The 12,722-nt window shown below is 39.7% G+C and overlaps 1 protein-coding gene across 5 annotated transcripts in view; it reads right to left on the reverse strand.

Annotated features, from left to right (window-relative positions):
- PLCH1 (phospholipase C eta 1) overlaps window positions 1–12,722 on the reverse strand; it is a 194,096-nt gene that overhangs the window by 80,116 nt on the left and 101,258 nt on the right. For 3 of the 5 annotated variants that reach the window (XM_057499436.1, XM_057499432.1, XM_057499437.1), the window contains exon 4: window positions 292–421. In XM_057499436.1, the coding sequence (XP_057355419.1) occupies window positions 292–421 (130 nt within the window). Of the gene's footprint in view, window positions 1–291; window positions 3,035–12,722 lie in introns of those variants that run through there. The other 2 variants (XM_057499431.1, XM_036904145.2) reach the window with 1 other exon arrangement.

The following is a 12,722-nucleotide window of genomic DNA, read 5'->3' on the forward strand; positions in this document are numbered from 1 at the left end:
ACCCACACAGTTCAAACCAGTGTTGTTCAAGGGTCAACTATATTACCTGAAAATAGCAATAACAATAAAAAAGCATTTTAGGAAGTAAAATTGCAGATACATGTTAAGTTTAGGGAGGTTTTTTTTTATCCTTGATGAAATGAATGTGTCTCTCCATCAAAGAAAAATAAGACAATACAGAGCAGGTAATACTAGCCTCCAACACAACAAAATAGCCTTGGAAATACCTAAGGACATCATTAACCTCCAACGTGTACTTTACATAAGGCCACCCCAACTGTTAAAACATACCTGAAACATTTGTCTGACTTTTCTCCGAGGCAGATTGACGTTTAGTTTATGCATCAATTGGTGTATCTCTTCAATATTCAATAAGCCGTCACCATTCTTATCAGCTTCCTCAAAGGTCTGTTTCACCCACGTGCAGAAAGGTCAAGAAAAACGCTTCTGTTTTTTTCCAAAATAAAATCTGCTCTCTCATAGCATGCTCACAAGGACATTTATCATTAGCCCTGAGCTGGAGAAGAAAGTCGTCTAAGGAAGCCCTGCAATGCACGTGCTCTGGTGAGCTTCTTACAGTGTCAACAGCAGCAAAGAAAGGAATGGAGCAGAGGGCACATGCAGGGGATTCCCTTTACTGTGAAATGGAAGTCAAACTGTACTATTTTGAGAGCTTGTTTAACTCAAACTTCTTATCCAATCTGTTAAAGAATCTCTATGTTGTGATGAAACCCCAAATACACCAGATTTAGGCCTTATCTTCTCCCTCTATGACCTTTCATTTAGTATCTTTCTACCTTTTTTATAATGCCCCATGCTACATGATCTTCCCAGTTCCCTTTTCTCAGTCCCACTCATACATTTGGAAATTTAGACCATCTAGTTTAGTTCCTTGTTCGTACAAGGACACAAAACTAGAGGAGAAGAAGACATCTGGTAAGGGTTAGTAAGAAACCACGTCTCTTGCAACCTGGTCTAAGTACTCTTCTCTCCTACACAAAAGGCCTGTCTCTATATAGTATGTTTGTCTTCCTATTACCAGCTTTGACGGTTCTTAACTAATAGCCCCAAACTTCTAAATCCAGAGCAATAATATTAACTCCAAGCTTGATATGCTAGAGGTTGCCTTCAAAACATAGGTATGATATGAGGTGACTGAGGATATAAAGCTGAGTTTAGATACAAAGGAGTTATATCCTGTGAACTGAGTTTAAGACACCTCAGAAGGATGAGTCTTGGGTAGTTTTACATAGTAGGGCAGCAGAATAAATAGTAACAAGTGGATGAATTTACAATTTCAAACTTACCAGAGGATTTTTTTAATGGATGATTTATAGTTAAATGGGGGGTAAATTATAGAAGGCAGGAATTGTGAGTATACTTAGAAAACCAAGTCGACCTACAAAATTCAAAGGGTAGCAAAAAGGAAAGCAAAGGTGATGGAAAGAAACCAGAGAATCAAAGGGAAAGGTACAGGTTTAGAACCAACAAATGGAAAAATGGGAGGTCGGAGGAAAGGGTCCATGGGTAATATTTGTTTATCAAGCAGGTGACATCAAACTTAGAGATTTTCATTTTAAGTTAAGATATTAACTAACCTCCCAGTGGTAACCACACATTCACATTTCTTAGATGATTCAAATTATGGCTGTAGGAGATTATATTAGATACTAAAAAACAACAAGAAAGTTAAAAGTCTTATTTCTTCTAGGGTTAAACAGAGGTAATTTTCAGATTGTAAATACTTTGTTTCACATTTTGTTCCTTTTATAACATTTGAAAATAGCCATCCCAGTTCTTTCTAATTTAATTTTTCCCCTTAGAGTTCTGGCAGGACCTCATATATTATATCACACCTGGAAGTTAAAGGGTGACCCAGGACTAGAGGAAAAATAACTGAAGAATCAAAAGAGTAAAACAATTAGGGCAACTAGTGGTAAGTTCCTGAATCTCATTTCTTCTGTTTTCTGGGCACACAGTACCCATTCCATGAGCTCCATTTCTTTTGATTATAGACACTGTTCTGTGCCCCACAGAGTATTTTGCCAGAGTTCAAAGAAGTGATGAAATGACTCCAACTGCAGCAATATTTTCATCCTTTGATTTGATGATTATTTAGCAAAGCCTCTCAAGGACTTCTCCTGAGAAGAGGCAAAGACAAGCCAATCGTATGGAGGAGGACTCTACAGATCCAAGCCCTTCAGGGTGGGCCTGTGGCTGCAAGGCCTTCCTGTCAACACACGAGCTGGCCTTGACAGCCGGTCTAGGGGATGTGGGGGCGGTAAGGCAGAAACAGAAGTAGAATCAGGCCAAGAAACATGTCTCAGCTCTGATTCTATGTTGACATGGCCCCTTGGCAGTGGGTCACATATGTCACTTCTTGGGGCTTCCATTTCTCCCCCTGTGCCAGCAAGCACAACTAGATGACCCTGACGTCCCCTCTGACTCCAAGATTCCATGAAAGGAAAAGCCATCCCCTCCCAGTAACAGTACACATGGCAAAAGATACAATTGCAGGTAAAAGTATTCTGACAGCGTAAAGTTGTTCTTCATAATTAAGACAGGAGTGCCCAAGAACGTGCTGAATTAATGATTCATAGCCTTAACGTGATAAACTTAAGAACAGAAATAATCATTCTGCAAAGAAAAGCTCGGAGAGTAAAACCTAAATCAAAGTTATGGCCTCATATTTTCTGTCAAGAAACTCTAGGAAAATGTAAAGTACTGAATGGTAGTATCTGGTGCAGGGGTGGGCAAGCATTTCTGTAAAGAGCCTGATAGTAAGTATTTTAGGTTTTGCAGGCCATTTGGTCTCAACTGCAACTGCTCACCTCTGCTATTGCTACACAAAGCAGCTATAGATGACACATAAACAAACCGGCATGGTTGGGTTCCAACAAAACTTCATGGATATTGAAATTTGAATCTCACATAATTTTTACATGTCACAAAATGTTCCTCTTTTGATTTTTTTCAACCACTGAAAACCCATTCTTAGCTCAGGAACCCATACAAAAATAGGTAGTAGACCATATGTGCCCAACAAGCTATAATTTGCAGGGCCTCGGGTATAAGGCTTCAGTTTAAAAAATCCAATAAAGGACTACCTCAAATCTTCTCAGTGTAATAATTTCTCTCATAGGGTTCAGAGATAAGGTGGGGGAACCATGGAGGAGAATGATCTGATGGAGAAAAGCTGAGACTAGACTCTAGCACCATCACCTTTGTACACTGAGGCCACTGAGATTTCTGACTTTAATGTACCTGAACAGGAAAGCAAATGTTTGCCAATCCTTACCTCCCTTTAGCAGTAACAGTAGCAATTATTTATAAAGTATTTAATATGTGCTAGACAGTGTTCTAAGCACTTTGTATACATCAACTCGCTTGATCTTCACACAACCACATAGCGTAGGCACTATGATTAACATCACTGCCATGTTACAGATGAGGAGGACTCTGAGGCAAAAGAGTTTAAGTAATTCACCTAAAGTTACACATTAGATGGTAGAGCTGGGGCTGAACCCCAGGCAGTGCAACACCTTTAACACAACTCTGTATCACTTCCAGCGGCATCTAAGTACTGCAGGAATAACTTGGACTACACTTCTTACTGGATGGGTTTTTTCATACAGCCACTTAAGATCTATTCTTCTCATTACTCATTCACAGGTGAAATGTTCAGGCCTAACTGAAATGTAAATAATAATGAACATCCCCAAGCTGTTCTCCACAATATAATTAAATGTATGTCCAATCAAGAATGTCATTCTGTTATTAAGATATTATCTAAAACCCTATCAAATTCTCACAATTCCATATAAGAATGGTTCCCTGACTCAACATAACTGTCCCTGTTTTTAACATCAGCTTTTTCTTTATTATTCATTACTTTCCTTTTTTTCTTTCTCACTCCCGACAGAAATTTCACTTACTTCTACATTTCTTGTAAAATTACTCCTCTGTGCAGTTCTGGGATACACTTGTTTTCTAGATAGCATATGTTCAGAATATGAAATCCTTCAGTTGTCAACTTGATTAATTTGAATATGAAAGCTTTCTACTGCTAGTGAACAAACAAATCAAATAGATGGACAAACAAATCAGGTTCAAAACATTATTGAGCTAAACTGGTATAAATTCAAATTAGAGTATTATAATTTCAGGATGTTAAATGTAATCCCCATGGATTTAACCACAAAGAAAAGAGCTATAAAATATACACAAAAGGAACATTTCACTATAAAAAGTCACCTAAACACACAAAAAAAGACAGTAATATAGAGAACGGGGTGACTAAAACATGAGGCATATATAGAAAACAAAGCAAAATGGCAAAAGCAAGAACCTCTTTATCATTAATTACTTTAAATATAAATGGACTAAACTCTCCAATCAAAAGACAGATTAAAACATTTTTTAGAAAAGACAGGATAGGAATTGGCGGGAAGATGGCGGCGTGAGTAGAGCAGCGGAAATCTCCTCCCAAAACAACATATATCTATGAAAATATAACAAAGACAACCCTTCCTAGAATAAAGACCAGAGGACACAGGACAATATCCAGACCACATCCACACCTGAGAGAACCCAGCGCCTCGCGAAGGGGGTAAGATACAAGCCCCGGCCCCGCGGGAGCCGAGCGCCCCTCCCCCCAGCTCCCGGCGGGAGAAGAGCAGGCAGAGCGGGAGGGAGACGGAGCCCAGGGCTGCCGAACACCCAGCCCCAGCCATCCGGGCCAGAGTGTAGGGCCCTCGATACTGGGAAAACAGGGCAGCAAGAACAGTGAGCAGGCACTGGAGGCTGGGCGACAGAGGACATAAGAAAAGCGCGCGACCATTTTTTTTTTTTGCTTTTTTGCTGCTTTGTTTTGGCGAGCGCTGTTTGGAAGTCTTAAAGGGACAGGGACCCCAATACTAGGGAAACAGGGCAGAAAGACCGGTGAGCAGAGGCCTGAGGCTGGCACCGGAGAATAAAGAAAAACGAACGACCACCTTTTTTTTTTTTTTAAATAAAAAAAAATTTTTTTTTTTTTAATTAAAAAAATTTTTTTTCTTGTTTTTTTTTGTGGTCGTTGTTTTGTTTTGGCGGGTGCTTTTTGGAAGTCTTAAAGGGGCAGGGCGGGCCACTTAATCCAGAGGTAGGGAATCCGGGACCTCTGGGCACCCTAACCCCTGGGCTGCAGGGAGCAGGGAGGCCCCTTACGGAGATAAATAGCCTCCCAGCAGCTCCTGCTCCAACGCGACTCCACCATTTTGGAGTAGCTGCCCGAGCCAGGCCACGCCCACAGCAACAGCGGAGATTAACTCCATAGCAGCCGGGCAGGAAGCAGAAGCCCTGTCTGCGCGCAGCTGCGCAGCACAAGCCACTAGAGGCCGCTGTTCTCCCAGGAGAGGAGGGCCACAAACCAACAAGAAAGGAAGTCCTTCCAGCCGTCACTCGTCCCAGTTCTGCAGACAATTCCTATCACCATGAAAAGGCAAAGCTACAGGCAGACAAAGATCACAGAGACAACACCAGAGAAGGAGACAGACCTAACCAGTCTCCCTGAAAAAGAATTCAAAATAAGAATCATAAATATGCTGACAGAGATGCAGAGAAATACGCAAGAGAAATGGGATGAAGTCCGGAAGGAGATCACAGATGCCAGAAAGGAGATCGCAGAAATGAAACAAACTCTGGAAGGGTTTATAAGCAGAATGGATAAAATGCAAGAGGCCATTGATGGAATTGAAATCAGAGAACAGGAACGCATAGAAGCTGACATAGAGAGAGACAAAAGGATCTCCAGGAATGAAACAATATTAAGAGAACTGTGTAACCAATCTAAAAGGAGCAATATCCGTATTATAGGGGTCCCAGAAGAAGAAGAGAGAGGAAAAGAGATGGAAAGTATCTTAGAAGAAATAATTGCTGAAAACTTCCCCACACTGGGGGGGGAAGTAATCAAACAGACCACGGAAATACACAGAACCCCCAACAGAAAGGATCCAAGAAGGGCAACACCAAGACACATAATAATTAAAATGGCAAAGATCAAGGACAAGGAAAGAGTGTTAAAGGCAGCTAGAGAGAAAAAGGTCACCTATAAAGGGAAACCCATCAGGCTAACGTCAGATTTCTCAACAGAAACCCTACAGGCCAGAAGAGAATGGCATGATATATTTAATACAATGAAACAGAAGGGCCTTGAACCAAGGATACTGTATCCAGCACAACTATCATTCAAATATGACGGTGGGATTAAACAATTCCCAGACAAACAAAAGCTGAGGGAATTTGCTTTCCACAAACCACCTCTACAGAACATCTTACAGGGACTGCTCTAGATGGGAGCACTCCTAGAAAGAGCACAGCACAAAACACCCAACATATGAAGAATCGAGGAGGAGGAACAAGAAGGGAGAGAAGAAAAGAAGCTCCAGACAGTGTATATAACAGCTCAATAAGCGAGCTAAGTTAGGCAGTAAGATACTAAAGAGGCTAACCTTGAACCTTTGGTAACCACGAATTTAAAGCCTGCAATGGCAATAAGTACATATCTTTCAATAGTCACCCTAAATGTTAATGGGTTGAATGCACCAATCAAAAGACACAGAGTAACAGAATGGATAAAAAAGCAAGACCCATCTATATGCTGCTTACAAGAAACTCACCTCAAACCCAAAGACATGTACAGACTAAAAGTCAAGGGATGGAAAAACATATTTCAAGCAAACAACAGTGAGAAGAAAGCAGGGGTTGCAGTACTAATATCAGACAAAATAGACTTCAAAACAAAGAAAGTAACAAGAGATAAAGAAGGACACTACATAATGATAAAGGGCTCAGTCAAACAAGAGGATATAACCATTCTAAATATATATGCACCCAACACAGGAGCACCAGCATATGTGAAACAAATACTAACAGAACTAAAGGGGGATATAGACTGCAATGCATTCATTCTAGGAGACTTCAACACACCACTCACCCCAAAGGATAGATCCACTGGGCAGAAAATAAGTAAGGACACGGAAGCACTGAACAACACAGTAGAGCAGATGGACCTAATAGACATCTATAGAACTCTACATCCAAAAGCAGCGGGATATACATTCTTCTCAAGTGCACATGGAACATTCTCCAGAATAGACCACATACTAGGCCACAAAAAGAGCCTCAGAAAATTCCAAAAGATTGAAATCCTACCAACCAACTTTTCAGACCACAAAGGCATAAAACTAGAAATAAACTGTACAAAGAAAGCAAAGAGGCTCACGAACACATGGAGGCTTAACAACACGCTCCTAAATAATCAATGGATCAATGACCAAATCAAAATGGAGATCCAGCAATATATGGAAACAAATGACAACAACAACACTAAGCCCCAACTTCTTTGGGACGCAGCAAAAGCAGTCTTAAGAGGAAAGTATATAGCAATCCAAGCATATTTAAAAAAGGAAGAGCAATCCCAAATGAATGGTCTAATGTCACAATTATCGAAATTGGAAAAAGAAGAACAGATGAGGCCTAAGGTCAGCAGAAGGAGGGACATAATAAAGATCAGAGAAGAAATAAATAAAATTGAGAAGAATAAAACAATACCAAAAATCAATGAAACCAAGAGCTGGTTCTTCGAGAAAATAAACAAAATAGATAAGCCTCTAGCCAGACTTATTAAGAGGAAAAGAGAGTCAACACAAATCAACAGTATCAGAAACGAGAAAGGAAAAATCACGACGGACCCCACAGAAATGCAAAGAATTATTGGAGAATACTATGAAAACCTATATGCTAACAAGCTGGGAAACCTAGGAGAAATGGACAACTTCCTAGAAAAATATAACCTTCCATGATTGACCCAGGAAGAAACAGAAAATCTAAACAGACCAATTACCAGCAATGAAATTAAAGCGGTAATCAAAAAACTACCAAAGAACAAAACCCCCGGGCCAGATGGATTTACCTCGGAATTTTATCAGACATACAGGGAAGACATAATACCCATTCTCCTTAAAGTCTTCCAAAAAATAGAGGAGGAGGGGATACTCCCAAACTCATTCTATGAAGCTAACATCACCCTAATACCAAAACCAGGCAAAGACCCCACCAAAAAAGAAAACTACAGACCAATATCCCTGATGAACGTAGATGCAAAAATACTCAACAAAATATTAGCAAACCGAATTCAAAAATACATCAAAAGGATCATACACCATGACCAAGTGGGATTCATTCCAGGGATGCAAGGATGGTACAACATTCGAAAGTCCATCAACATCATCCACCACATCAACAAAAAGAAAGACAAAAACCACATGATCATCTCCATAGATGCTGAAAAAGCATTTGACAAAGTTCAACATCCATTCATGTTAAAAACTCTCAGCAAAATGGGAATAGAGGGCAAGTACCTCAACATAATAAAGGCCATCTATGATAAACCCACAGCCAACATTATATTGAACGGCGAGAAGCTGAAAGCATTTCCTCTGAGATCGGGAACTAGACAGGGATGCCCACTCTCTCCACTGTTATTTAACATAGTACTGGAGGTCCTAGCCACGGCAATCAGACAAAACAAAGAAATACAAGGAATCCAGATTGGTAAAGAAGAAGTTAAACTGTCACTATTTGCAGATGACATGATACTGTACATAAAAAACCCTAAAGACTCCACCCCAAAACTACTAGAACTGATATCGGAATACAGCAAAGTTGCAGGATACAAAATCAACACACAGAAATCTGTGGCTTTCCTATATACCAACAATGAACCAACAGAAATAGAAATCAGGAAAACAACTCCATTCACAATTGCATCAAAAAAAATAAAATACCTAGGAATAAACCTAACCAAAGAAGTGAAAGACTTATACTCTGAAAACTACAAGTCACTCTTAAGAGAAATTAAAGGGGACACTAACAGATGGAAACTCATCCCATGCTCGTGGCTAGGAAGAATTAATATCGTTAAAATGGCCATTCTGCCCAAAGCAATATACAGATTTGATGCAATCCCTATGAAACTACCAGCAACATTCTTCAATGAACTGGAACAAATAATTCAAAAATTCATATGGAAACACCAAAGACCCCGAATAGCCAAAGCAATCCTGAGAAAGAAGAATAAAGTAGGGGGGATCTCACTCCCCAACTTCAAGCTCTACTATAAAGCCATAGTAATCAAGACAATTTGGTACTGGCACAAGAGCAGAGCCACAGACCAATGGAACAGACTAGAGAATCCAGACATTAACCCAGACATATATGGTCAATTAATATTTGATAAAGGAGCCATGGACATACAATGGCGAAATGACAGTCTCTTCAACAGGTGGTGCTGGCAAAACTGGACAGCTACATGTAGGAGAATGAAACTGGACCATTGTCTAACCCCATATACAAAAGTAAACTCAAAATGGATCAAAGACCTGAATGTAAGCCATGAAACCATTAAACTCCTGGAAGAAAACATAGGCGAAAACCTCTTAGACATAAACATGAGTGACCTCTTCTTGAACATATCTCCCCGGGCAAGGAAAACAACAGCAAAAATGAACAAGTGGGACTATATTAAGCTGAAAAGCTTCTGTACAGCAAAAGACACCATCAATAGAACAAGAAGGATCCCTACAGTATGGGAGAATATATTTGAAAATGACACATCCGATAAAGGCTTGACGTCCAGAATATATAAGGAGCTCTCACGCCTCAACAAACAAAAAACAAATAACCCAATTAAAAAATGGGCAGAGGAACTGAACAGACAGTTCTCCAAAAAAGAAATACAGATGGCCAACAGACACATGAAAAGATGCTCCACATCGCTAATTATCAGAGAAATGCAAATTAAAACTACAATGAGGTATCACCTCACACCAGTAAGGATGGCTGCCATCCAAAAGACAAACAACAACAAATGTTGGCGAGGCTGTGGAGAAAGGGGAACCCTCCTACACTGCTGGTGGGAATGTAAGTTAGTTCAACCATTGTGGAAAGCAGTATGGAGGTACATCAAAATGCTCAAAACAGACTTACCATTTGACCCAGGAATTCCACTCCTAGGAATTTACCCTAAGAATGCAGCAATCAAGTTTGAGAAAGACAGATGCACCCCTATGTTTATTGCAGCACTATTTACAATAGCCAAGAATTGGAAGCAACCTAAATGTCCATCAATAGATGAATGGATAAAGAAGATGTGGTACATATACACAATGGAATACTACTCAGCTATAAGAAAAGGGCAAATCCAATCATTTGCAGCAACATGGATGGAGCTGGAGGGTATTATGCTCAGTGAAACAAGCCAAGCGGAGAAAGAGAAATACCAAATGATTTCACTTATCTGTGGAATATAAGAACAAAGGAAAAGCTGAAGGAACAAAACAGCAGCAGAATCACAGAACTCAAGAATGGACTAACAGGTACCAAAGGGAAAGGGACTGGGGAGGATGGGTGGGTAGGGAGGGATAAGGGGGGGAGAAGTAGGGGGGTATTAAGATTAACATGCATGGGGGGGTAGGAGAAAAGGGAGGGCTGTACAACACAGAGAAGGCAAGTAGTGATTCTACAACATTTTGCTATGCTGATGGACAGTGACTGTAAAGGGGTTTATAGGGGAGACCTGGTATAGGGGAGATCCTAGTAAACATAATATTCATCATTTAAGTGTAGATTAGTGATAGAAAAAAAAAAAAAAAAAAAAAAAAGGGCAGTTCCTGTGTGGTAACCTCCAACGAGTTCTACACAAGGGTATAAAGGGCATATAAAAGTGTAGGCAAAGGGTATGTTTGTGTTTATACAGAGGATCAAAGCCTAATTGGGCTACCCCGAAAATGAACTAAGATACGATATGAAAAAGAACTTCCAACATCTGCACCCTCTGGAAGACTCATGCCAGAAGATGATCATCAAAAAACCCCAACAAAGATCCATGCACTGCTACAGCTGTAGATGCACTCATCCCACCAGTTCCTGGACCTGCCATGGGAATGAGGAAGGAGATATCTAAGCTGGCCTGTGCATACAGTAAAACAACAAAATTGGACTGGATCTATACTGTTGGAACTCAACCAAGAATTTGGAGAAGTGCAAATTGTAGCGCTCCAAAGTCTTACAACTACAGACTATTTACTGTTAAAAGAACATATGGCATGTGAACAGTCCCCAGGAATGGGTTGTTTTAATTTGTCTGATTTCTCTCAGACTGTTCAAGTTCATTTGGACAATATCCACCATATCATAGATAAGTTTTCACAAATGCCTAAGGTGCCTAACTGGTTTTCTTGGTTTCACTGCAGATGGCTGGTAATTACAGATATGCTTTGGTTATGTAACTATACTCCTATTATGTTAATGTGTGTGTGCAATTTAAGTAGTAGCTTAAAACCTATACATGCTGAAGTTACTCTACAAGAAGATATATCAAAGAAATAATCAATCTTCCCATGTTTTCTTCCGCCTGCTACTTCTATAGCTTTTCTTCTTCCTTCCTAATTACAACCCTTAAATAGAATTCGTGCCTCATATCAAATTTACCGAGTATCATAATTCTTCCAAGTGGTAAAGATACCTCAAGACAAATGCTGGGCATAGAAGCCACAGGGCATAAATATGCAAAGAAGTAAAAAGCTAACTTTTTCAAACAATAAGGCTTCTCTCTCACTTACCAACTTCACATTTCCCTGTATGGCCCCGGAAGATGACTGGTTAGCCAGAGACGGGTAAGATTCCTCAAGGGAGGAACAACCTAAGACAGGCACAGTCGCAGGGGGGCCATCAGGTGAGAAATTGGGGATCAACAGAGGTGAGGCTTAGAACCTCACCCCCCCGTTCTGAGAGAAATCTTCTGCATACGTGGATGTTTTATTGCCCTGGTCTAGCTTGGATTAACACATAGTCTACAGGCACACACCTGATCATCTACATTTGCTCTCTTACAACACTAAACTATGTTTTCTACCTTTATGTTCTATCTACCTACCACTTCAGCATTTTATTAAAAATAATAATAATAAAGAGAGAAATGTGGTATCCACATATAAATCAAGTATAAAAACCAAATGAGTATTCATATTTGAACTGACTGTTTATAGTTCATAATGCATGAGCAAAAGTGAAAGTTTCTGTGATGACTGCCCTTGTACTGTTCACTATGTAACTTATTCACTATGTAAGAATTTGTTCTACATGTAAAAACTTGTTTGTTATGCCTCAGAAGATTGGAGACTGACAAAAATTAGGCTTGGGGTGGAATAATGATTGTGCATTGAGCATTGACTCCCCTATACAGAATTTTATTGTCATTAACAACCATTTGATCAATAAATATGAGAGATGCCCTCACAAAAAAAAAAAAAAAAGGACAGACGTCCAATGGTAAAATAAATTAGTAACCGGGATGTAATGTATAGCATAAGGAATATAGTCAAGATATTGTAAGAGCCTGGTAGGGTGATAGCTGGAACCTAGAATTATGTATATAAATGTTCTACCACTGTGTTGTACACTTGAAACTCATGTAATGTAATACTGTGTGTCAACTACCCTTCAATAAAAAATAATTATTAAAAAAAAAAAAAGAAAAGACAGGATAAAAACATGACCCAACTATATGCTGCCTACAAAAAAAAAAAAAAAAAAAAACTCACTTGAGAGTCAACACAAATGGGTTGAAAGAGAAAGGGTGGAAAAAGATAGTCCATGCAAAACAGTAACCAGGAGAGAGTGGG

The sequence above is a fragment of the Manis pentadactyla genome, chromosome 1 (assembly GCF_030020395.1).
Source record: "Manis pentadactyla isolate mManPen7 chromosome 1, mManPen7.hap1, whole genome shotgun sequence".
In the NCBI taxonomy this organism is placed as follows: Eukaryota; Metazoa; Chordata; class Mammalia; order Pholidota; family Manidae; genus Manis; species Manis pentadactyla.